This window comes from Oncorhynchus keta, chromosome 12 (genome assembly GCF_023373465.1).
Source record: "Oncorhynchus keta strain PuntledgeMale-10-30-2019 chromosome 12, Oket_V2, whole genome shotgun sequence".
Lineage (NCBI taxonomy): Eukaryota > Metazoa > Chordata > Actinopteri > Salmoniformes > Salmonidae > Oncorhynchus > Oncorhynchus keta.
Window position 1 is genome coordinate 13,248,085 of NC_068432.1, and position 26,247 is coordinate 13,274,331.

At 43.9% G+C, this 26,247-nt stretch overlaps 1 protein-coding gene across 1 annotated transcript in view; it reads right to left on the reverse strand.

Moving 5' to 3' along the window:
- Nucleotides 1-292: 292 nt before the first annotated feature.
- Nucleotides 293-26,247, reverse strand: part of zzef1 (zinc finger, ZZ-type with EF hand domain 1) — a 58,651-nt gene continuing 32,696 nt past the window's right edge. Inside the window, 14 exon segments of the mRNA XM_035781925.2 lie at nucleotides 293-5,904; nucleotides 11,596-11,667; nucleotides 16,778-16,928; nucleotides 17,773-17,938; nucleotides 18,218-18,316; nucleotides 18,650-18,818; nucleotides 20,621-20,764; nucleotides 20,936-21,109; nucleotides 21,386-21,571; nucleotides 21,681-21,816; nucleotides 22,056-22,156; nucleotides 22,392-22,706; nucleotides 22,922-23,169; nucleotides 23,331-23,463. Of these exon segments, the coding sequence (XP_035637818.2) occupies nucleotides 5,824-5,904; nucleotides 11,596-11,667; nucleotides 16,778-16,928; nucleotides 17,773-17,938; nucleotides 18,218-18,316; nucleotides 18,650-18,818; nucleotides 20,621-20,764; nucleotides 20,936-21,109; nucleotides 21,386-21,571; nucleotides 21,681-21,816; nucleotides 22,056-22,156; nucleotides 22,392-22,706; nucleotides 22,922-23,169; nucleotides 23,331-23,463 (2,175 nt within the window). The 3' untranslated portion in view covers nucleotides 293-5,823.

Consider the following 26,247-nt stretch of genomic DNA (forward strand, 5'->3'; position numbering starts at 1 on the left):
GGCCTGGTAAGTGACCCCAAACCTTTGAACGGTAGTGTATATATTTTTTTATCCCCCGTCCCCGCAGGAGGCCTCTAGGCCGTCATTGTAAATAAGAATTTGTTCTTAACCGACCTACCTAGTTAAATAAAATACAAATTAATAATAACTTGTAATAATGTGGTATGACAGCTCCAATTTAATGCTGCCGAGTCTGACTTATCAAGAAAATATTTAAAAGTTTAGTTTCAAAATAAGTCCCTATTGAGTAGGAACATCTAAGACAGAAAAAAAGACGACAGAGACAAACACGTACCGCATCAAAATGGTGTTTTAATTAAAAACGGATAACAAATCAATCCAAGCAGTACTCCCCCCCCCACCCCCTTTTCTCCAATGTGCCACTCATACAAAATCAAAAGAATCAAATTGTCTCGTCTTTAGAGAACAATAGAATATATTATAATTCTTCTTTGTATGGGGGTTGATTTGAAATACTTTCCTCTTTTTCCCCTGCATTATTATTACTATGTGCAATTAACAATATTCACAACTATGTACATTCAAACCTAAGTCAGTTTCAAATAAACTTCAACAAAAAAACAAAAACCTTTAAAAGTAAAAAGATAGAAAAAAGCTCAAATTAAACAATATATTTATCTTTAAAAATATAATTGAAGACATTTACAATAATATGAGAGTTCAATTATGATTTCTTCATTTTTTATTTTACTGTAGGCACATTGTATATACACCCCCCTACATATTTGGACATTGAAGCTAAAAACGTTTAATTTGGCTCTATACTCCAGCATTTGGGATTTGAGATTAAATGTTAAAACGAGGCCACGTCACCTTTTTGAGAGTATTATCCTACATATCTGTTTTACAGTTCATAAATGAAAGCATTTTATGTATCCAGTGCCCCCATTTGAAGGTGACATAAGTATTTGGACAGAATCACTTACAGTGTACTCTTTAGCTTTGCACTGTTGTACTATGGCTGTATTCATCAATCTAGCAAGACGACCCAGAAAGCTATGGCCTTTGGCTTTTTTAAATGATTTTTACAACTTTTCAATCCATATGATCTAGTAGTACATAAAATTATAATAAGCCATATACAAATATGATGACATCACAGTAAATTCATGACACGTCAATAAAGAATAATTGTCATACTTTATAATCCATCTATACAGTTAATCAGTTTTAGGAACATCTACCCAAAATATGTCACCTTTATTACTGTACCCAAAATATTGTGACATTCGTGATGTCTTACCAACATTTTGGCCATTTAATCGGCATGCGTCCTCCGTATCAACAAGGGGAGATGCTCTGCAAAAATGCATTTTTATTTGTCCTACTGATGTGCTTTGTCGGTTTTTCACATAAAAAAACGTTTTAACTCATTTTAGGTTTAAGGAAGTGTGTAGGTCGCATTCTTTATCGTACAGCTATGTATGACTAATTTCAGGAAACTAGGCATATGTCACGCATCACTACTTAACCGGAGAGTCATTTCAACGTAATAAAATATTATTTACAACCATCTGCTCGATAGGAATCCAGCGTTGTCTGTGTCATGTCTGTGTCGTGAGCAAGTGAGGTCGGGCACTGATGTTGAACGATTAGGCCTGGGTCACAGTCGGCGTTCCAATTCATCCCAAAGGTGTTCGATGGGGTTGAGGTCAGGGCTTTGTGCAGCCCAGTCAAGTTCTTCCACACAGATCTCGACCAACCATTTCTGTATGGACCTCGCTTTGTGCACGGGGGCATTGTCATGCTGAAACAGGAAAGGGCCTTCCCTACAAAGTTGCAAGCACAGAATTGTCTACAATGTCATTGTACACTGAAGCTTTAAGATTTCCCTTCAGTGGAACTACGGGGCCTAGCCTGAACCATGAAAAACAGCCCCAGGCCATTATCCCTCCTCCACCAAACTTTACAGTTGGCACTGCATTCGGGCAGGTAGCGTTCTCCTGGCATCTGCCAAACCCAGACTACCAGATGGTGAAGCGTGATTCATCACTCCAGAGAACGCGTTTCCACTGCTCCAGAGTCCAATGGCGGCGAGCTTTACACCACTCCAGCTGACGCTTGGCATTGCGCATGGTGATCTTAGGCTTGTGTGTGGCTGCTCAGCCATGGAAACCCATTTCATGAAGCTCGAGACGACCAGTACTTGTGCTGACGTTGATTCCAGAGGAAGTTTGGAACTCGGTAGTGAGTGTTAAAATCGAGGACAGATGATCTTTACGCGTTTTGCCCTTCAGCACTCAGCGGTCCCGTTCTGTGAGTTTGTGTGGCCTAACACGTCGCAGATGAGCCATTGTTGTTCCTAGATGTTTCCACTTCACAATAACAGCACTTACAGTTGACCGGGACAGCTCTAACAGGGCAGATATTTGACGAACTGAGTTGTTGGAAAGGTGGCATCTTATGACGGTGCCACGTTGAAATTCACGGAGCTATTCAGTAAGGCCATTCTACTGCCAATGTTTGTCTATGGAGATACCATGGATGTGTGCTCAATTTTATAGACCTGTCAGCAATGGGTGTGGCTGAAATAGCCGAATCCACACATTTTAAAGGGTGTCCACATACTTTTGTATTTATAGTGTATAAAACGATGGGGAATTTATAAAATATGTCACGTTAAAGTATTATCAGTCATTTCCTGTCTTAGTATTTGGTCCCATATTACTAGCATGCAATGACTACATCAAGCTGTGACTACATCAAACTTCTTGGATGCATTTGCAGAGAAATAAATGTAAATAATGTAATCTGTGACTTTGGAATCACTTTTATTGTAAATAAGAATATAAATGTTTCTGAACACCTCTACATTAATGTGAATGTGACCATGATTACGGATAATCATAAATTAATCGTTAATAATGATGAGCGACAAAGTTACAGAGGAACAAAGATCATATCACCAAAACATGCTAACCTCTCACCATTACCAATAAAAGGGGAGTTAGTCTTTTTGGGGGCATATAATATTGAGGCCTCTAATTTCTCGCTCATCATTATTCATGATTCATTCATGATTATCCGTAATCATGGTAGCATCCACCTAAGTGTGTTCAGAAACCTACTCTATTCTTTTTTACAATTAAAGTGGATTCATTACTCATATAATAATTCATTATTTACCATTCATTTATTTTGGACACAACAGAAACAACCCAAACACATAGTAAATGCATCCAACACGTTTGCAGAGTCACAAGCTTGATGTCGTCATTGAGTGCTAGGAATATGGGACCAAAGTACTAAACTTCTGACTACTTTAATACACTAAGTGAATTTGGACAAATTCGTATGGTATCTTCAAATTGGGGGCGGGGGGGGGATGAGATACATTAAGTGCTTTCCTTTCTAAACAATGAAACAGATATGTATGAAAATCATCTCAAACAGATGGGGATATTCTGTACTGTCGCCTCATAAAACATCTGATCTCAAATCCAAAATGCGTAAATATAGAGACAAATTTAACTTTTAGCTTCCCTGTCCAAATAAAGATGTAGGGGAGTATACGTGAGGCGCTGTTGAACTGGATTCTCCGGGAGGGAAGAGAAGCCCGTGTTGGGGGTCATCTTGGTGGTCATGTGACGACCGTTTTCAGATGCTCAACACTGGCTGACGCTCATGTAAACAAAAACACTGGAGACCCAACAGCCTGTGTCATCGTCAGCTAGCACCCAGCTAACCCTCTCTAACCTGATCTCAATAACAGTACAGGACCTCCAAAATAAAAAGAAGACATCTCTTATAGTTTTTCCCCCTCCCTATTTCCACACAATACAGAGCTGTTATGTTAACACATCCATAAAGTGCTCTGGTTGGAAGAGATATCATATCAGACACATTTAATGATTTGACAAAAAGGGTATTCTTTGGCATCCGTCGTCTTCCCTATTCAATTATGCCACACACAAAACTTCAAACAAAAATAGAACTCTGAATATTGCAATGAATTTCCATCACCGTACTAAATAACACTGCAATAGAATCGTCGATCCAATTCACCCCAAGGAAGCTGTTTTAGAATAAAGGGCATTTGTCTTTTAATCTATTTGATCAGGAGAATTTATCAAAAGGGGGAAAAAAGGAATAATAATACAAATAAAAAAAGATCTAAAGAACTAAAACAAAAACAATTTAATTCTAAATGTGATCATGAAACATAAGAAGTTCATATGTTCTGATATGTGGAGGTAATACTCACTATTTAATAGAGAGGTCCACATACTGTATGTGTTATAGCCAACTCTCAAGTAGTTTTAGCATGACAATGAAGGAACACAAGCTAGACGTTGGTTATGGCACATTAAGCATGGACCGCCAGGCTACTATAATAAACTAGCCACATTATACGGTGTGTGTGTGTGTTTGCTGTACAATGGGCTTCATATCACACAGCTGACTAACCCTGTTCTCCCTTAGCTTTGAACAGAAATGGCAGGAATACACTTTCCCCTCATGTGTGTCCTTTGAAGCAACAGTACAGTATACAGCCAGAGTGTGAATATATAATTATAACCCCCATCAATAGATGACCACTGTCATGCAGACAACTCTACAGTGGTGCGTGTTGGTTGAGCATTTCACTCGTGTCCTATTTAGCCAACACCAGTGACTGTCGACAAAAGTGAGTTCTCGTGTTAACCACATTGGTGCCATGTCCATGCACTGTGTCATTTTACCATGTCAACAGGTGCATATACCTATAGTCAGTGTGAATACACTGAAATCCAATATACCTTGGGAATATACTGAAATCCAATATATAGAGGAACCTAGATGACAATTTATCCCATTATGTCGCTGCGTGAAAATACTGAAATCCAATATACTATGTGAATATACTGAAATCCAATATATAGAGGAACCTAGATTGCAAAATCTCCCATTCTGTTTCCCAAATGAATGAGACTACAAAGTATGACAACATGAGACTATTTCCAGAGTAACCCCGTATGACCCCCTAAATGAAGTACTGTGATATAGACATATGACACTGGGGCCAAAAACAGTTGTCCTCTATGTCCACAAAAAGGAGGAAGCTGTGGAGAAAACACAGTGGAGATGTTAGGTCGCAGCTCAGTTCTCTCTCCCCATGGTGACAAATCTGAGGCTCAGGAGCCTAAACAGAAATGTTCTCTCCTGTTCTGGGCTGTAGCTGTATTTTTAGTTCTGCTCTACATTGTCCACAGAGAGACAGGGATTCGGGGAGCTAGGCAAGGTGACCCGCTTTCTCCATGAGCGACCGATTTTCTAAAACCAAGGTGGCTTTTGTTTAAAAATAAAAAGAATAAACAGAAAATAAACTTCTATTTCTCCACAGAAAGGTGACAAATTTGGCACACTTAATTTGCTTTAGCAGAGGGGCTTCTACAGCATCTTAATCCGAAACAAAGAGACACGGCTAGGCTATCTTCTTTCTTTGAAACCCACACGATGCTGATACATTGTATTCACCTAAGGCAAAAGGATTGTGATAAAGTGATGTGTTGTTGTCGAGTGAGCCCCCCTTCTCCCCAGTCAGTAAAAATAGTATAAAGAGATGGAGAGGGAAAACAGGGGGATTGAGAGAGGATAGAAATTGGGATTGAGAGAGAATAGAAGCAGGGAAGGAAGGAGTGAATCCCTTTTACAGTTCTGCTGTTGTAGGAAGACATTCAGAGGGTGTTTCTTTCTCTCCATCCCCTTCATCCCTCTTTCAGAGCTGGCAGAGACAGGATGTGAGGATATCCACCCCTTCAAGTCGCTAGCTTTCTTTTTCTCCTCCTCTCTCTCCACTGTTCCGTCTCTCTCTCTCCATTCTCAGGGGGATGTATTGAGCAGCTTGGTGGATTTATTGGGATAATTGATAGCCAGACTGATGGCTGCGATGTTCTTCAGAGCCTGCGAGATAAAAAATAAATAAAAAAAGAGAGGAGAGTGAGTGAATGAGCAAGTGAGTGAGAGAGGAGGGGATGTGGGAGTGAGAGAGAGAGAGAGAGAGAGAGAGAGAGAGAGAGAGAGAGAGAGAGAGAGAGAGAGAGAAAAAGAGGTGTTGATGAGGGAGTGTGTGAGAGGCGAGGAGTTGAGCAGGGAGAGAAGAGTTACAGTGCATTCGGAAAGGATTCTTGACTTTTTCCACATTTTTGTGACGTTACAGCCTTATTCTAAAATGTATTAAATTGATTAATCAATTTACACACGTCACCCCATAATGACAAAGCGAAAACAGGTTTAGACATTTTTGCAACAAAAAAAAAATGTATTTTTTAAACTTATTTACATAAGTATTCAGACCCTTTGGCTATGTGACTTGAAATTGAGCTCAGGTGCATCCTGTTTCCATTGATCATCCTTAAGATGTTTCTACAACTTGGAGTCCACCTGTGGTAAATTCAATTGATTGGACATGATTTGGAATGGCACACACCTGTCTATATAAGGTCCCAAAGATGATAGTGCATGTCAGAGCAAAAGCCAAGCCATGAAGTCGAAGGAATCGTCCATAGAGCTCTGTGACGGGATTGTGTCGAGGCACAGATCTGGGGAAGGGTAGCAAAATATGTCTGCAGCATTGAAGGTCCCCAAGAACAGTGGCCTCCATCATTCTAAAATGGAGCATTCCTCGAGCTGGCCGCCCAACCAAACTGAGCAATCGGGGGAGAAAGTCCTTTGTCAGGAAGGTTACCAAGAACCCGATGGTCACACTGACAGAGCTCCAGAGGTCCCCTGTGGAGATGTGAGAACCTTCCAGAAGGATAACCATCTCTGCAGCACTCCATTAATCAGATCTTTACGATAGAGTGGCAAGACAGAAGCCACTCCTCAGTAAAAGGCACATGACAGCAAGCTTGGAGTTTGCCAAAAGGCACTTAAAGACTCTCAGACCATGAGAAACAAGATTCTCTGGTCTGATGAAACCTGGTCTGATGAACTTTTTGGCCTGATAACCAAGCGTCAGGTATGGTGGTGGCAGTGTCATGCTGTGGGGATGTTTTTCATCGGCAGGGACTGGGAGACTAGTCAGGATCTAGGGAAAGAAGAACAGAGCAAAGTACATAGAAATCCTTGATGAAAACCTGCTCCAGACCGCTCAGGACCTAAGACTGGGTCAAAGGTTCATCTTCCAACAGGACAACGACCCTAAGCACACAGCCAAGACAACAAAGGAGTGGCTTTGGGACAAGTCTCAATGTCCTTTAGTGTCCCAGCCAGAGCCCAGACTTAAAAACCGATTGAACATCTCTGGAGACCTGAAAACAGCTGTGCAGCGACGCTCCCCATCCAACGTCACAGAGCTTGAGAGGTTCTGCAGAGAAGAATGGGAGAAACTCCCCAAATACAGGTGTGCCAAGCTTGTAGCGTCATACCCAAGAAGACTCAAGGCAGTAATCCCTGCCAAAGAAAGTGCTAAGTAAAGTGTCTGAATACTTTCCCCCTTCTGATGACCAGGTGGCGAATCGCATCTCTGCATGTCTGGCAGACATATCAGTGTGGATGACGGATCACCACCTCAAGCTGAACCTCGGCAAGACGGAGCTCCTCTTCCTCCCGGGGAAGGACTGCCCGTTCCATGATCTCGCCATCACGGTTGACAACTCCATTGTGTCCTCCTCCCAGAGCGCTAAGAACCTTGGCGTGATCCTGGACAACACCCTGTCGTTCTCAACTAACATTAAGGCGGTGGCCCGTTCCTGTAGGTTCATGCTCTACAACATCCGCAGAGTACGACCCTGCCTCACACAGGAAGCGGCGCAGGTCCTAATCCAGGCACTTGTCATCTCCCGCCTGGATTACTGCAACTCGCTGTTGGCTGGGCTCCCTGCCTGTGCCATTAAACCCCTACAACTCATCCAGAACGCCGCAGCCCGTCTGGTGTTCAACCTTCCCAAGTTCTCTCACGTCACCCCGCTCCTCCGCTCTCTCCACTAGCTTCCAGTTGAAGCTCGCATCCGCTACAAGACCATGGTGCTTGCCTACGGAGCTGTGAGGGGAACGGCACCTCAGTACCTCCAGGCTCTGATCAGGCCCTACTCCCAAACAAGGGCACTGCGTTCATCCACCTCTGGCCTGCTCGCCTCCCTACCACTGAGGAAGTACAGTTCCCGCTCAGCCCAGTCAAAACTGTTCGCTGCTCTGGCTCCCCAATGGTGGAACAAACTCCTCACGACGCCAGGACAGCGGAGTCAATCACCACCTTCTGGAGACACCTGAAACCCCACCTCTTTAAGGAATACCTAGGATAGGATAAAGTAATCCTTCTCACCCCCCTTAAAAGATTTAGATGCACTATTGTAAAGTGGCTGTTCCACTGGATGTCATAAGGTGAATGCACCAATTTGTAAGTCGCTCTGGATAAGAGCGTCTGCTAAATGACTTAAATGTAATGTAAATGTACTTATGCACTGTATAACCTTCCAGTGTACCTACCTAGCTAATCCAAATATATATTTGCATTTACTGATTAACCTCAGCTTGGTGCTAGCAGCTGCACATAATTGCTTTTTAATGTACATAAATGAGCACGTGAGAGCAATAAATTATAAATGTAATAAAAACTGTTGCACCTACAAATGTAGTCATTCCGGCATTTCAGTCCAATTGTCACTTTAAGGGGGCTATAGTCTTGTTTTAATCCAATGTCTAAAATTTGAGCTAGGTAGGCGCAAGAAAAACTCTTAAAAAGGGAATTGCTAACAACCCTGTCAAAAAAATCTGGTATGTGGTTCTCGGTAACGACCGACGGATCATGACGAGAGACCGGGAGTGTATTGTGTACCTCCAATCAAGTTGATTTGCAAATTTTAATCAAGATTGGTGTCATATTGGCATGGATATGATGGTAGGGAGATTTGAATTGAACACTGAGCTTCAAACAATGCCGATAATAGACTAAGATCAATGAGGTTTTAGACATCTTTAGACAGGTAAACCCTTCTCAGCTCTGACAATCAGACATGATCATTTTAATCGGGAATCTCCCAAACCCCAGAATCCCCCCTCCCTCCACACTGCTTGCCTGCTGCCCCCTTGCACCTCTGCCCTTCTGTTCGGGATCACAGCAGAGCGGGGCGGAGATGATGTTCGCTAAGCCACGCATGATAACGAGAGGTAATTACCAGATACATTAGTACAGAATGCAGCTGCAGCCCACATACAAATCACCGGTAGGGGGTTTGTGTGTGTGTGTGTGCAGTCTGTTATGTGTCACTAACATTATGATTCACCATTAGTGGAGGAAATGAGGAACAGCTGAATATTATAACTAAAGACCACCGGTATTCTCACTCTGGGACTCATCACACCCTGATTGACAAACGGGAAAACAGATCAAATCAAATTATTTGTCACATGCGCCAAATACAACAGGTGTAGACATTACTGTGAAATGCTTACTTACAAGCCCTTAACCAACAATGCAGTTCAAGAAATAGAGTTAAGAAAATATTCACTAAATAAACTAAAGTAAAAAATAAAATTTAAAAAACTAACAAGGCTATATACAGTGTGGGTGGCGGTACAGAGTCAATGTGCGGGGATACAGGTTAGTCGAGGTAATTTGTACATGTAGGTAGGGCTGAAGTGACTGCATAGATAATAAACAGCAAGTTGGATGCGGTCGGATGCCGAGCAGTTGCCATACCAGGCAGTGATGCAACCGGTCAGGATGCTCTTGATGCAGCTGTAGAACTTTTTGGACCCATGCCAAGTCTTTTCAGTCTCTTGAGGGGGAAAAGGCGTTGTCGTGCCCTCTTTACGACTTTCTTGGTATGTTTGGACCATGATAGTTTGTTGGTGATGTGGACACCAAGGAACTTGAAACTCTCGACCCGCTCCACTTCAACCCCGTTGATGTGAATGGGGGAGTGTTCGGCCATCCTTTTCCTGTAGTCCACGATCATCTCCTTAGTCTTGCTCATGTTGAGGGAGATCAGGCCTACTGTTGTGTCGTCAGCAAACTTAAATTATGGTGTTGGAGTCGTGCATGGCCACACAGTCGTGGGTGAACAGGAAGTACAGGAAGGGACTCAGCATGCAGCCCTGAGGGGCCCCCGTGTTGAGGATCAACGTACAGATGTCTTGTTGCCTACCCTTACCATCAGGGGGCAGCCCGCCAGGAAGTCCAGGATCCAGTTGCAGAGGGAGGTGTTCAGTTCCAGGATCCTTAGCTTAGTGCCCACAAAGCTCATCACTATGGTGTTGAATTCTGAGCTATAGTCAATGAACAGCATTCTCACATGTTCCTTTTGTCCACGTAGGAAAGGGCAGTGGTGAGTGCGATTGAGATTGCGTCATCTGTGGATCTTTTGTGGCAGTATACAAATTGGAGTGGGTCAAGGGTTTCCGGGATGATGGTGTTGATGTGAGCCATGACCAATCTTTCAAAGCACTACATGGCTACCGACGTGAGTGGTACGGGCTGAAGTCATTTAGGCAGGTCACCTTTGTGTTTGTGGGCACAGGGACTATGGTGGTCTGCTTGAAACATGTAGGTATTACAGACTCGGCCAGGCAGAGGTTGAAAATATCAGTGAAGACACTTGCCAGTTGGTCCGAGAATGCTTTGAGTATACGTCATGGTAATCCATCCGGCCCCGCGGCCTTGTGAATGTTGACCTGTCTAAAAGGTCTTGCTCACATTGGCTACGGAGAGAGTGACCACACAGTTGTCCGGAACAGCTGGTGCTCTCATGCATGCTTCAGTGTTGCTTGCCACGAAGTGAGCATAAAAGGCATTTAGCCTGTCTGGCAGGCTCGCGTTTCTGGGCAGCTCGCGGCTGGGATTCCCGTTGTAGTCTGTAATAGTTTGCAAGCCCTGCCAGATCAGACGAGTATCAGAGCCAGTGTAGTAGGATCCAATCTTAGTCCTGTATTGATGCTTTGCCTGTTTGATGGTTCGCCTGAGGGCATAGCAGGATTTCTTCTAAGCGTCCAGATTAGTGTCCCGCTCCTTGAAAGCGGCAGCTCTAGCCTTTTTTGCTCGGTGCAGATGTTGCCTGTAATCCATGGCTTCTGGTTGGGAAATGTACAGTCACTGTGGGGATGACGTCGTCGATGCACTTATTGATGAAGCCGTTGACTGATGTAGTATAGTCCTCAATGCCATTGGATGAATCCCGGAACATACTCCAGTTTGTGCTCGTAAAACAGTCCTGTAACGTAGCATCCGCGTCGTCTGACCACTTCCGTATTGACAACAGTCTTAAAAGTGGTATGTCAACGTCGTTTGTATTGCATGGATGGAGTATGTTTTGGAATATTACGGAGATCTGGGTCTGGAGGCACAGTGAGAATGTTATCTAACCTATATGTTTGAGCCCACATTCCAAAATGGATCATTCATGATATTGATAACCATCTAGGTCACAGAGTAGTCCTAGGCAAAGTGTAAGTACTTAGAAACTATTATTTCAAATATCTTCCAAGCATTACCATCCCGAGTGAGTAGAATATGTAGTTACAGCTCTAAATCTTTATAATGAGATGAAAAAAAGAATGTCACTTTCTACATTGCTAGCATCATGATGCTGGTGGTCAATCCACGTCTTCAACATTACCAAGTACAAAGTGGTGCAAGTCTAACTAAGTTCTTACCAGTGCTGTGCGGGCTAGGAGCTGTTCATTGGTGGTCAGGGCTAATAGGTACTCCTGGAGAATGCCTTCCTCCTGGAAAACAAAGACAATGGTTTGTCATCCTTCTCAATAACACCATGCTCATCCGTCCTTACATGCTTGCTACACTGTGACTTCCACGCACAGAACATACATTGAGCAATAAAACTGAGGTACAAACAGTGAATATGCTATGGCTTTCAAATCATCGATTTCTGCCAAAAGTGCCCATACACAACCAACAGTACATTCACTGGAAAGAGTTCATGAAACATTCCAGAGACAATCTCACTTGTCACTGGGAGAGTTTCTGACCACTTACCTCAAGAGTACTGAGAACAGCTTTCTGTGGTATGTAGAATTTAGCGTAGGAAAATCCTTCAAAATTACTAACAAATACAATAGAGCTTCCAGCAGAAGAAGCCAATTCTGAGAAGGAATAACGCTGCCATGAAGACCTGGGTTCAAATAGCATTTAGTTTTCTGTCAGATACTTCCGCTGCGCTTAATTGAGCTTGTCTGGCGCAATGGAACTAATGTAATAGTCCCCAGAAGTGCAACTCCAAATCTCGCCCACCTGGCAGTCCAGACAGGCTCAACCCCACTCTGGAATTAGACGAAAAAACAAATCCTAGTTGAACCCAGGCAGGTCTGGTGTTCCTGTTATTATGTAACCGTGGAGAGAGAGAAGAGTTCCACAATATAGATAAGACTGTGACTGGCCAAATGGAGCTTTTATGGTGTAGCTAGTAGGAGAGGGAGACACAATCCAGACCCTCATACCTCCATCCATCAGTCTCGCAAGCTGCTAAATGTGACTATTCCCTATTTAGTGCTCTACTTTCACAAGGGTCCATAAGGCTCTGGTCAAAGGTAGTGCACTATATAGGGAATAGGGTGTATTTTGGGACATATCCTCACTCTCCCTGTCCCAGCCTACTGTTTATACTAAGGTAATATCTTGGACTATTTGTATAGCTGACAGTGCGCGACAATCCCTGGCATGTATACTTCAGGAGATATAGGCGAATATAACTAAAGGATCCATTTGATGATGTTAGAAACGCCTTTATACAAGTCACTTCCTGTCTGAAGTACATTGTGTGCGTACCAAATAGCACCCTATTCACTACATAGTGTACTGCTTTTGAAAAGCAAAAGTAGTGCACTACACACAGGGAAAAAGGTGCTATTTGGGATGCAGGTTATGTCATAGAGATTAACATCTTCCCGAGGTGCTCTCATGCACATAGAACAAACGTTTCGGAAGTTGGGAACCCAGACCCACATCTCCCATGCACGCTGGCCCGCTCTGTCACGAGACACTACATAAGACACTGTTTGGGGATGCACCAGAAGTGACTGTATATTAACCACTGAGCCTTGGCAGTTCATACAGTATGTCTACTGGTTCTGGATGATAAAGTTCTGCACCAGATGGGACCAGACAGGCTACAGTTGACAACTAGCCAAGCTGGCTTTATTTGGCACATTAACAGAAATGTTGATTCAGGTCTATTGTTTCTGTCAAATTAACCTCAAATATGAGTAGGGTGCTATTTGTGGAGGCTTACATAATGTACTTGGTCCTCATTTCTTTTTTTGAAAATCGAATAAAAGTAAAGGCTCTGAAACCTGACGCGTCAACATGTTCAACAGCACGCCGCGCTCGCGGCATCAGGTGTCAACACGGAACTGTGAACTACGCTGTATGTTATCACCTTACTGGGAACTGCCCCATTCGTCAACACACTGACAAAGTAGATTCAATGCTCATAATTATTTTTAGGACAAAGGTGATGACATATCTATTACACCTTCACAACTCCTGTAGTCTGGTCTGAGCATAGACATCTGTATAATATATTGTCAGGGTGTGAGTGTGTCGATCTCTCTTTGTGTAAGTGTGTGTGTGTCATAGTAGAACAGAGTCTAAGGTTTGTCTAAGGTTTAGACACACACACACAGACTAGTGCATGCTGAGGCTATGGTCAGTGTTTCCCCTCTGATTTTTTCAGTGGTGGTGGCAAGGTTATAGTGGGGGTCATTTGGGACACACAATAGTGTGCAATATGTATGACAAGGCCCTGCACACCTCTGGGATGCCCCTCCTCCTCTGTTCTTTCGCAGAACACAACACTTCACTACCCACCAGTTCAGATATGGAGAGTGAGTCAGCAGTAAATAGGCTTTGCAGCAAACAAACACATTTAGGTGTTTGTGAGAGTGTTTGTAAAAAAAAAGTATTTTTCTGTGGGTTGATTATACAGAGAGAGAGATGGATTATATACATTACCAGTCAAAAGTTTGGACACACCGACTCATTCAAGGGTTTTTCATTATTTTTTACTATTTTCTACATTGTAGATTAATAGTGAAGACATCAAAACTATGAAATACCACACAGAATCATGTAGTAAACAAAAAGATGTTAAACAAATCAAAATATATTTCATATTTGAGACTCTTCAAAGTCGCCACCCATTGACAGCTTTGCACACTATTGGCATTCTCTCAACCAGCTTTATGCGGCATTCACCTGGAATGCATTTCAATGAACAACTGGTGTGGCTTGTTAAAAGTTAATTTGTGGATATTATTTTATGTGTTTGAGCCAATCAGTTGTGGTGTGAGAAGGTAGAGGTGGTAACCAGAAGATAGCCCTATTTGGCAAAAGACCAAGTCCATATTATGGAAAGAACAGCTCAAATAGGCAAAGAGAAACGACAGTCCATCATTACTTTAATGCATGAAGGTCAGTCAATACGGAACATTTCAATAACTTTTTGAAGAAAGTTTCTTCAAGTGCAGTCGCAAAAACCATCAAGCGCAATGATGAAACAGGCTCTCATGAGGACCGCCACAGGAAAGGCAAACCCATGGTTACCTCTGCTGCCGAGGATAAGTTTATTAAAGTTAATTGCATTCCAAATAAATGCTTCACAGAGTTCATGTAACACACATCTCAACATCAACTGTTCAGAGGAGACTGCGTGAATCAGGCCTTCATGGTCAAATTGCTGCAAAGAAACCATTACCAAAGGTCACCAATAAGAAGAAGAGACTTGCTTGGGCCAAGAAACACATTAGACCAGGTGAATGGACATTAGACCAGGTGAAATCTGTCCTTTGGTCTGATGAGTCCAAATTTGAGATTTTTTGTTCCCAACCGCCGTGTCTTTGTAAGACACAGAGTAAGTGAACGAATCATCTCTGCATGCGTGGTTCCACTGTGAAGCATGGAGGAGGTGGTGTGATGGTGTGGGGGTGCTTTGCTGGTTACACAGACTGTGATTTATTTAGAATTCAAGGCACACTTAACCAGCATGGCTACCACAGCATTATACAGCGATACGCCATCCCACCTGGTTTGCACTTTGGGAATAATATTTTTTTTTCAACAGGACATTGACCCAAAACACACCACCAGGCTGTGTAAGGGCTATTTGACCAAGAAGAAGTGTGATGGAGTGCTGCATCAGATGACCTGGCCTTCACAATCACCCAAACTCAACCCAATTGAGATGGTTTGGGATGAGTTGGACAGCAAAGTGAAGGAAAAGCAGCCAACTAGTGCTCTGTATATGTGGGAACTCTTTCAAGAGTGTTGGAAAAGCATTCCTCATGAAGCTGGTTGAGAGAATGCCAAGAGTGTGCAAAGCTGTCATCAAGGCAAAGGGTGGCTACTTTGAAGGTGGCTACTTTGAAGAATCTCAAATATATTTTGATTTGTTTAACACTTTTTTGGTTACTACATGATTCGATATGTGTTATTTCATAGTTTATGTCTACACTATTATTCTACAATGTAGAACATAGTCAAAATAAAAACCCTTGAATGAGGAGGTGTTCTAACACTTTTGACTGGTACTGTATATATACACACAGTATATCCAACAAGTCAGTTGGTAAAATGTCTGCACTGCTAGAGCTGCCCCAATCAACTGGAAGTACTGTTATTGTGAAGTGGTACCGTTTAGGCGCAACAACGGCTCAGCCGCGAAATGGTAGGCCACACAAGCTCAAGGCCCGCCAAGTGCTTAAGCGCATAACAACCGTCAGCTCTCGGTTGCGATGTTCGATGAGCAGGTGTGCACATACTTTTGGTCATGTAGTGTATGTAGTTAGATCGATAGATAGATGGATGGATAAATCGGTGGATAGATACACACGTTCCTCTTAGGTGAATCAGTGTCTGAACTGCGTGTCGATCTCAGGCCATCACTATGGTACCCAGTGTGACTGCGTGAGTGCTAGTGAGAACTCCTACTGCCCCCTGCTGGTAGAACCACACAACAGAGGAGAGGGAACTACTCTAGTCGAGAGCCTTTATAGCCAGTCAGGTTGAATGGGTATCTATCTTTAAATAAGTAGACTTGACAGTTCCGTCTTGAACTAGCTCATTTTAAGAAAAAATGAAAAGATGAACTAATGTCTCCACCTGTCAGAACACAATGTAGACGTGACTGGCTCAATTTAAGGGACACCAAGCTGGAAGGATCATTTCCTGCTGGACAGCAAAACGCACGCCTTTCCTTAATTCAGAATTCAAGGCAGGTCAAAGAGCAACTGGTCACCCACACAACTATTGAAGGTTTCAGGTGGGCAGCTCTCTCTCGCTTCATCCTCGCCATCTCTCCTCTCGCTCTCTCACCCTCCACCCTCTCTTTCATTCTGTCTCTCCCCCTCCCAGGCTCCATCCCTCTCTCTCCACCATCAAGCTAGAGAGATAATAAATAGTGGTGTGCCAGCCAGGCAGCAGGTGCCAGGGGCTGTGTTGTGTGACAGATGGCAGACCTGCTGCTCTGGGCCTGGACTGGGCCCAGCAGGTGAACAGGTGGGCTGAATAACACACTGAGGGGTCAGGGCTATGTGACAGTGCTATATTAACCTTCCTAGGTGGAAACAGGCAGGCTAGCTGACAACACTGATTACCACACACACATATTGAGAAGTGCATTAACACATCTAGAGTGCCAGCACTATCCATAGACTGGTAACTGGTTCTTCACATTGACATGTCTGATAAAAAGGACGAGCTCTTTAGGTATTAGTAAACTACGCATGAACCTGTACAACCTTTTACTTACTACCCTCCCGTCATAGAACGTTATGTCCTCTAATTGGACAGCAGCAAGTGTGTCTGTGTGTATGTGTTTCTCACCATGGCCCTGGCTTCTGCGATGAAGAAGAGCTCCGTGAGTGCTCTGTGTAGGGGCAGCAGTACAGTGATACTGGTGGGGTCCTGACTCAGACCGCTCTCCATGGTCATGAACAGCTGCCATAGAGGCCTCAGCAGGGTCAGCTCACAGCCCCTACACACACACACACAGATAAAAGAGTTAGAGACTAGCACACACTCAACACACACACGTTTGGTGTCTTTTCAGTGAGATGTGAAACCTGCAAATTGCATCAAGTTAAGCTCCGTTAGTTCTCACCATTAGGTGACATCATACATCTGTAGGATAGTGGGTTCGGTTCCTGGGATCACCCATACGTAAAATGTATGCACGCATGTCTGTAAGTCGCTCTGGATAAAAGCGTCTACTAAATCACATGTATTATTATTATAATAATAACACATTGTGTATTCTATTTAGTCAGGGTGATGTCACTACGGCCACATGGGGCCAGCGGCATGGAAAATATGCAAATCCTCCAATAGATATGTGACCTCGTCTCCATGGCAACTATCAGGACATTAGGCTTCTCTGGAATACTCTAAGCAAAAACTGTTTTCTCTAGCTCTAGGGGGAAACACAGACGCAGAGGATACAGATGTGTTTGTAATCTTCATACTGAGCCTTAGGAAACTATTAAATGGTTTCAGCTGCTAATCAGTAGGTTTTTTACCAAAGTCTCAAGTATAATAGTGTACCCCAATATTTGTGACATGTTTGCTTTATGGTTCTAGTCGGCAAAGAGTGCGGTTGAGTCGTGTGTTTGGGAGTGTGAATCCAGCTTGTTACTTTAGGTACCTGATTCTAAACTAGGCTAAGTAGTGCCTGAAGTCCTGAAAGCGTTGAGCAGGTGACAGAATGAGGTGTGTGTGTGCGTATTTACTTGTGTGTGTACTGTGTGGATATACAGTTTGTGTGTGTGCGTGCATGCATTCAAGATGGATGCGAGGGACAGGGACATTGGACGGAGTCTCACCTCTGTGATTGACACTGCAGGAGGCGGAGCAACAGGTGGATGGCCTTCAGTCTTTGGTTCCCGGTCTGGCGGCAGGCCACGCCCACCTGCCACTCCCAGATGTCAGCCAATGGGAGGTGGCTGAGCACTTGGTCGTCAGCCAACATTTGTTTTAGGATCTCAAAACCTGTTTGAGGAAGAGACAAAGAGAGATTTAGACGTGAAAGGATAGAAACTATTTCCCTCTATGATCAGACAGAGCACTCAGTAGCACTTCTTCGTGTGTGTGTGTGTGTGTGTGTGTGTTCAGTCAGCTGCATTAGACTCCCATTATAAAAGCTTAACCACATGTGACAGGTCCTCAGCTGATGCTAGCCCCGGCCCACTTGGTTCATCAGTCTCACTCTACCAATGCCGCTGCAGTGTGTGTATGTAAGTGTGCGTACATGCATGTGTGTAGACCAACCTGTTTGGAAGCGGCCCCTGTGTCCCCCAGTGACAGTGAATTTGTATCCCCACTCTGTGTTGCTCATGTCTGAGATGAACCTGTAGTGCAGAGTATCCCCTGTGGAGAAAACACACAACACACATCAGTAATCAACACATCCTGAGACTACACACGCACAGACACGCGGTGAAACTATGTAGATAGAATAGATAGAAACCACATTGTGGAAACATCTTTAATACCAACCCCAAAGCAATTAAATTAATTGGGTGGCATACTTACTCCTAGTCCACTCTCCCTCGCCTAGATCCCCCTCTCTCTTTCCTAGTCTCCCTGTCCCCTCTCTTCCAGCCCCCTCTCTCTCTCCCTGCCATTAGTCCTTGTCCCAACCCCCTCTCTCCCAGACAGTCCCTCTCCCAGCCACCTCTCTCCATGCGACTGTCCCCTCACCAGGGATCTCGAAGTCAGTCCATTTCTGTGGGGAGCCGCTGAAGTTGTGCAGATCCTGGAGAAAGTCAGAGCTGCTGCCCATGATAAGTTCATCACAGCCCTCCTCAGTATAACAGCGGGAGTCAAACTTCACAGATAGATAGATGGCCCCTGGGATGTGCACCTTGTCCTACAGAGAGAGAGAGAGAAAGAGAGAGAACGAGAGAGAGAGAGAGAGAGAGAGAGAGAGAACGAGAGAACGAGAGAACGAGAGAACGAGAGAACGAGAGAACGAGAGAGAGAGAGAGAGAGAGAGAGAGAGAGAGAGAGAGAGAGAGAGAGAGAGAGAGAGAGAGAGAGAGAGAACGAGAGTGAGAACGAGAGAGAAGAAGCTCTACAAAATCATTGCTCGGCTGCAGAACAGTTAGTCCAACGCATGCTTCCTCCAGTAGGCCACACAGGAAAGCCACAGTACATATCTGGCGTGGAATTATCTTAATATCAAAAGAATGACAACCACTTCCACATGCTTATATTTGAAGTTATGTATCATTTTCTTGCAAATGCTCATTGATACTGATATACAGTTTGTCAGAAGTTTATATACACCGTAGCCAAATACATTTAAACTCAGTTTTTCACAATTCCTGACATCTAATCCTAGTAAAAATTCCCTGTCTTAGGTCAGTTAGGATCACCAATTTATTTTAAGAATGTGAAATGTCAGAATAGTAGTCGAGAGAATGATTTATTTAAGTTTTTATTTCTTTCATCACATTCCCAGTGGGTCAGAAGTTTACATACACTCAATTAGTATTTGGTAGCATTGCCTTTAAATTGCTTAACTTGGGTCAAACGTTTCGGTTAGCCTTCTACAAGCTTCCCACAATAAGTTGGGTGAATTGTGGCTCATTCCTCCGGAGAGAGCTGGTGTAACTGAGTCAGGTTTGTAGGCCTCGTTGTTCGCACACGCTTTTTCAGTTCTGCCCACAAATTTTCTATGGGATTGAGGTCAGGGCTTTGTGATGGCCACTCCAATACCTTGACTTTGTTGTCCTTAAGCCATTTTGCTACAACTTTGGAAGTATGCTTGGGGTCAATGTCCATTTGGAAGACCCATTTGAGACCAAGCTTTAACTTCCTGACTGATGTCTTGAGATGTTGCTTCAATATATCCACATCATTTTCCTACCTCATGATGCCATCTATTTTGTGCAGTGCACCAGTCCCTCCTGCAGCAAAGCACCCACACAACATGATGCTGCCATCCCCATGCTTCACGGTTGGGATGGTGTTCTTCGGGCTTGCAACCCTCCCCTTTCTCCTCCAAACATATCGATGGTCATTATGACCAAACAGAAGACATTTCTCCAAAAAGTACAATCTTTGTCCCCATGTGCAGTTGAAAACCGTAGTCTGGCTTTTTTATGGTGTTTTTGGAGCAGTGGCTTCTTCATTGCTGAGGGACCTTTCATGTCGATAGGTCTTGGATGACTACTTTTGATTTTCCCACGATGTCAAGCAAAGAGGCACTGAGTTTGAAGTTAGGCCTTGAAATACATCCACAGGTAAACTTCCAATTGACTCAAATGATGTAAATTTGCCTATCAGAAGCTTCTAAAGCCATGATCATTTTCTGGAATTTTCCAAGCTGTTTAAAGGCACAGTCAACTTAGTGCATGTAGACTTCTGACCCACTGGAATTGTCATACAGTGAATTATAAGTGAAATAATCTGTCTGTAAACAATTGCTGGAAAAATTACTTGTCATTTGCAAAGTAGATGTCCTAAGCGACTTGCCAAATCTATAGTTTGTTAACAAGAAATTTGTGGAGTGGTTGAAAAACGAGCTTTAATGACTCCAACCTATCTAAACTTCCGACTTCAACTGTATTTCCTATATTGAGAAACTTGTAGACCTTCTAGTGTGCATGTGGAAAGTGAGATGGGGTAAGAGTTCTCAGTGGGGAATTAGATCTATGTGGTACCCACCTCAAAGTTAGTGTTGTTGTCGTAGGGGTGTTTGGACTCCCGGACTTGCACGGCCATGCCAGGCTCCTCCATGAACTGACACGCTGTCAGAGACAAACTACCCAGCATGCTCTGGCTGCAGCCAACCAGCACTTTCTGTAGAATCTGGTGACCAAAGGAATGAGTTAACCCACATCAACATGTAGACACCCTACACATTACCATACCACTCACTCACACACAATTTTGTGCACCCCCTCTCACCCGTTTCCAGAGTGGAAGCTCAATAACTCCCTGTGTGAAAACATCACACACACACCACCTCCACACGCTTACCCTCTCCCAGAGTGGTCGCTCCTCCAGCTGCATCAGCATGTCCAGGATGTAGGCCATGTGTGATGCCCCGCTCAGCTCCAGAGCCTCCTCACTCAGTGGCGCCCCCTGGGGCCAGTCAGCCAGCAGCGACGCCAGCACGTGGCGGGCATACAGGGTGGCGATGGCCTGGTTCACCTGAACATATTGATATCATCATGTCATTTAGAAGACCATTTTATCCAAATCCACTTGCAGTACAGCGACTGCATACCTCTTGAGTAGGTACAGATTAAGACAAGTCCTGGCCTAAAAAAAGCATGTTCAATGGCTTAATATGTGTCCGGGAAACAAGCCTGTTTAGTATACGTGATCCTTGCAGGAATCGAACCCATAACACTGGCATTGCTAGCTAGTGCCATGCTCTTACAGTACCAACTGAACCAGACAGACAGGACCTCCGCCTCCACCTACCTTGACTAGGTACTGTCTGACAGAGCGGTTGCTGCGGGCGTCCAGCTCCTTGTGCAGCAGGGCGGAGGACTTGGTGCGGCGCTGCTTGGCGTAGCTCAACTGGAGGTCAGTCTCCGTGTTGGTGATTAGCTTCTGAGTCACCACCGTGGTCTCCTCCGTAGCCTTCTCACAGTGACTGGGCTTGGACTGGGAGAGGAAGGGGAAGGGGGAAGGGGAGTGGGTTATTTATCAACTGGTTCTATTATCTTACTGACACCAATTCTTCAAACTACGTCAAATGTAATGCAGTGCTCACCACACAGGGCACGACGATCATGTCAGTGTCCACGGCCTTGGTGCTCCTCTCCTCAGAGCGAGGTCTCTTGGTGGGCTGCCACTTCTGAGCCAGCGTCCTAATCGTCTCGTCCGTCTTGATCACGTCTCCATCAAACCTGCGGGACGTCAACCAAGTCAGCCACCATCATGCAACGTCATAGCAGAACATTGTCTGGGATGGATGAAAGCTAAACAAGTAAGGCATGAACATGGCATTGGTGCAATGGTATTCAAAACACATTCTTTATGAAGCATATATTTGTTTATTTCTGTAAAGTGTGTTGTGACTGTTAAATTCAATTGTGATTTGATTTGTATGGAGGAATGTATGACAGGAATGTGATCCAATTCTCACCTCTTCTGCACCTCCAGAAAGAAAGAGTCCGTTCTCTTCATCTGCAGCTCGTACATGGCCCGCAGGATGTGCAGGGGCGCGTTTAAGGCATCATGGGTAATCTGAAACAGACACAATTCAGAGAGATTGTTACAATTCAGAGAGAGAGATATCGTTACTTTCTCGTCCAAGTGGTTTAGTGCTATTAAAGCAGTGGTTAACAAGTTTGCCTACCGACTGGAAACCCGGGTTCGAGACCGGAGATCCAAGGGGCTGTCGCCCTTCGATACATTAGTGTCAGAAGTAGGATAAAAAAAAATTAAACAGTACAATGAGGATGTGGGCATCCCTGCTGACCTGGAAGCAAATCTTAGTCTCTTCGTCGAGCCCCTCCAGTGGGTCAGGCCGGTTGGGGTCGGGGTCGTCGGTACAACAACTAGAGTGGTCCGAGTCATGCTCCTTGTCTTGCTCCTTCTCCTCCCTCTCCCCGTCCTGACCCTGGGCCATGCTGTGGATCTCTCTCTTGGAGGAGTAGAGCATTATGGAGAGGATCTCCAGGTCTCGGAGCAGCCACAGCTTACTGAAGCCTGTCCCCTTACTGCACTTCCTCACCAGGAGCTGGGTCAGACCGGATTGTTGGATGGCCTCCTGGGCCTCAGCAACGCCGTGCTTCTACAGGTAAGGAACACAACAGGAAATGTTAGACAAAGTCTTCAAGGTCAACCACTAGAAGACGGAAATGGACATTCAATAAAAAAAGACTAAAAATCTAGAAGAAAAACACAGCATAGGTGATTAACATAAAATGTCATATTGAAGGGAGAGAAAGGGACATACTGTAGAAGTTGAGTGATGATAACCAAAAGGTGGCTTTGTTTCTGAGGTACCTTGAGTGTGTTGTAGAGGCCCTTGAGGGCCAGTGAGACGACCCAGGAGGCCTCCACAGCGTCGGGGGTGCTGCTGTCCTGACTGCTCTGCAGCAGGTGGCTGATGATGGAGGTGAAGTTACTGAGGTAGCGGGTTAGCTGGGCCTGGGGGGGTCCCTGACCCTGACCTATGCCCTGGACCTGGGACCCTGGGCTGTGGGAGCCTGTAGCACTGGAGTCCTGTGGCTGGATCAGCTGGTAGTCCTTCACTGTAAGGACAGGAGAGGGGTGGCATACAGATTCAGAAAATCTTTGTCCCGTTGCTGGGCAAAACAGACACACAAATGTGTGAGGGTTTAAAATACAGCTCTACTATGTAAACCATGAGCAAAATGTATGAAATTAACTTTGTGACAGTCCGTCCTCTCACCTGTCTTTCTCTTGCGGGTCTTAACATCCACCACAGCAGCGTGGTTCTTCTCGGTGAAGTGCTTGAGTAGGATCATATGATGCTGCTCGTTGGCATTGTCTATGAACACTGACTGGGTGCCCATACACAGCACCTAGGATAGCAGAAACAGCCAGGGTCAGACAGAGGGCACAACAGTGCAGGGCAGAAGGTCTTCAAGCCCCTTGAATGGTGGACTAGTGGAGGAGACAGCAGCAGATTGAGTGATGCAGTACGAAGACGCCAACACCATCATCAAGTTTGCTGAAGACAATAGTGGTAGGCCTGATCACTGACTATGACGAGACAGCCTATAGGGAGGAGGTCAGAGACCTAGCAGTATGGTGCCAGGACAACAATCTCTCCCTCAATGTCAGCCAGACAATCGCGGTGATCGTGGACTACAGGAAACAGAGGTCCGAGCACGGGCCGGGAGCTTCAAGTTCCTCGATGTCAACATCACTAAAGATCGATTGTATCATGGTCCACACAAACCAACCCAGTCGTGAAGAGGGCACGCTTCTTCTCCCTCAGGAGGCTGAAAAGATTTGGCACGGGCCCTCAGATCCATAAAAAGTTCCACAGCTTCACCATTTGAGGGCATCTTGACTGGCTGCCTCACCGATTGGTATGGAAACTGCTTGGCATCTGACAGCAAAGGCACTACAGAGGGTATTGCACCTCGAGAAGAATGCCCTAAAAACTGTCAAAGACTCCATCCACCCAAGTCATAGACTGTTCTCTCTGACACCACACAGCAAGCAGTACCAATGCACTGGAACCAACAGGACCCTGAACAGCTTCTACCCCCAAGCAATACGTCTGCTAAATAGTTCAAGTTTACCCAGACCAACTTTTGACTCATCACATACAGTTTATTTGGAAAGTATTCAGACCCCTTGAGTTTTTCCACATTTTGTTATGTTACAGCCTTATTCTAAAAAGGATTAAATAGTCCCCCCCCCCTTTTTATTTTTAAGAAATTTGCACAAAAAAAAATCTGTTATCACTTTGTCAATATGGGGTATTGTGTGTAGATTGATGAGGATTTGTTTTTATTTCATCCATTTTAGAATAACGCTGTAACGTAACTAAATGTGGGAAAAGGCAAGTGGTCTGAATACATCCCGAATACACGGTTTGCTGCTGCTACTGTTTATTATCGATCCCGTTGCCTAGTCACTCTATAGTCACTCTATAGTTATATGTACATATCTAATTCAATTACATTGTACCCCTGCACATAGACTCTGTACGGGTATTATGACGTGTTATTACTTCTCTATAATTTCTCAATTTTCTTTCTCTCTGCATTGTTGGGAAGGGCCGTAAGTAAGCATTTCACTGTTAGTCTAGACCTGTTGTTTACAAAGCATGCAAGGAATAAAAATAAATGTTAGATTGAGTTCCAGTAAATTGTCAATAGTATATAGGTATATAGCATTGGATGCTCAGGAGGAAGGGGAACACCATCATCTCCAGTGGATTTCATAAAAATGAAAATAGTGAAACATAAAAAAAGTTATAATGTTTATATATATATATATATATATATATATATCATGCTGTTTGTATTTTACTTATATATTAGTTGTATTTAAGCTACCAAATAATTGATTCCAACACACTGTTTGCAATGAAGGTCAACAGTAGCTTCAACAGCACTCTGTAGGGTAGCATCATTATGTAGCTGGAGGACAGCTAGTTTCCGTCCTCCTCTGGGTACATTGACACATACAAAACCTAGGAGGCTCGTGATTTTCACCCCCTTCTATAGACTTACACAGTGATTATGACAATTTCCTGAGGACGTCCTTCAACCTATTAGAGTTCTTGCAGCATGAACTGACATGTTGTCCATCTAATCAAAGGAACAGAGAATTAATCTAGTACTGAAAGCATAAGCTACAGCTAGCTAGCACTACAGTGCAAAAAATGTGGTGAGTAGTTGAAAGATAGTTTAACAGTTTTTAACAAATGAAATTCTTCAAAAATGAAGGAGAAGCAATAGAGTTAGCTGTACTTGTATTTTTTCACAATTTCACTTACTTAGCTAGCGAATGCAGCGAGCTAGTTCAGCCTACTTAAACACTCAACTCAAACAGAGAGGAATGTTGTGTTAGTTAGCGGGATATGGCTATCCAACAATGGAACTCTTCCAAGTCAAGGTAAGCTTTTGGTTTTATTAATTTATTGCCACCGGGGCCCCCTGCTGTAGCTGTTAAACTGCTTGCTGCTGACTGTACACTGTACTGCATGATTGTAGCGGGTTTGCTAACGCGTTAGTTCAAGTAGCTATGTTGACTATGACTGTAATAGGGTGACAACGATGTTGTAGCGATTATGATAAAGGTTTAGCTTGGAAAGTTTTTGCACCTGGTCACAAACAGATGATGTGTTGTGCACTGTCCACACGTGAAGGGAAAAGGTGAGAGGAGAAGAGAGCATAGATGCGAGAAGGAATTATAAAACAGTCAAAGGGCTGTTTGTATGTGGCTGCTATGAAAGTGAACTGTGTTTGAATGTGATCAGGGGTGTATACATACAGGCGATTCTGTTGAAAAACTTTACTTAAATAGAAGCAAACGAAACAAAACAGGGATAAACATACCTGAATTTGTCCAATAGAAACTCATGTTAGATACAGTGAGGGAAAAAAGTATTTGATCCCCCTGCTGATTTTGTACATTTGCCCACTGACAAAGAAATGATCAGTCTATAATTTTAATGGTAGGTTTATTTGAACAGTGAGAGACAGAATAGAAAAACACATCTCAAAAATGTTATAAATTGATTTGCATTTTAATGAGGGAAATAAGTATTTGACCCCCTCTCAATCAGAAAGATTTCTGGCTCCCAGGTGTCTTTTATACAGGTAACGAGCAAAGATTAGGAGCAC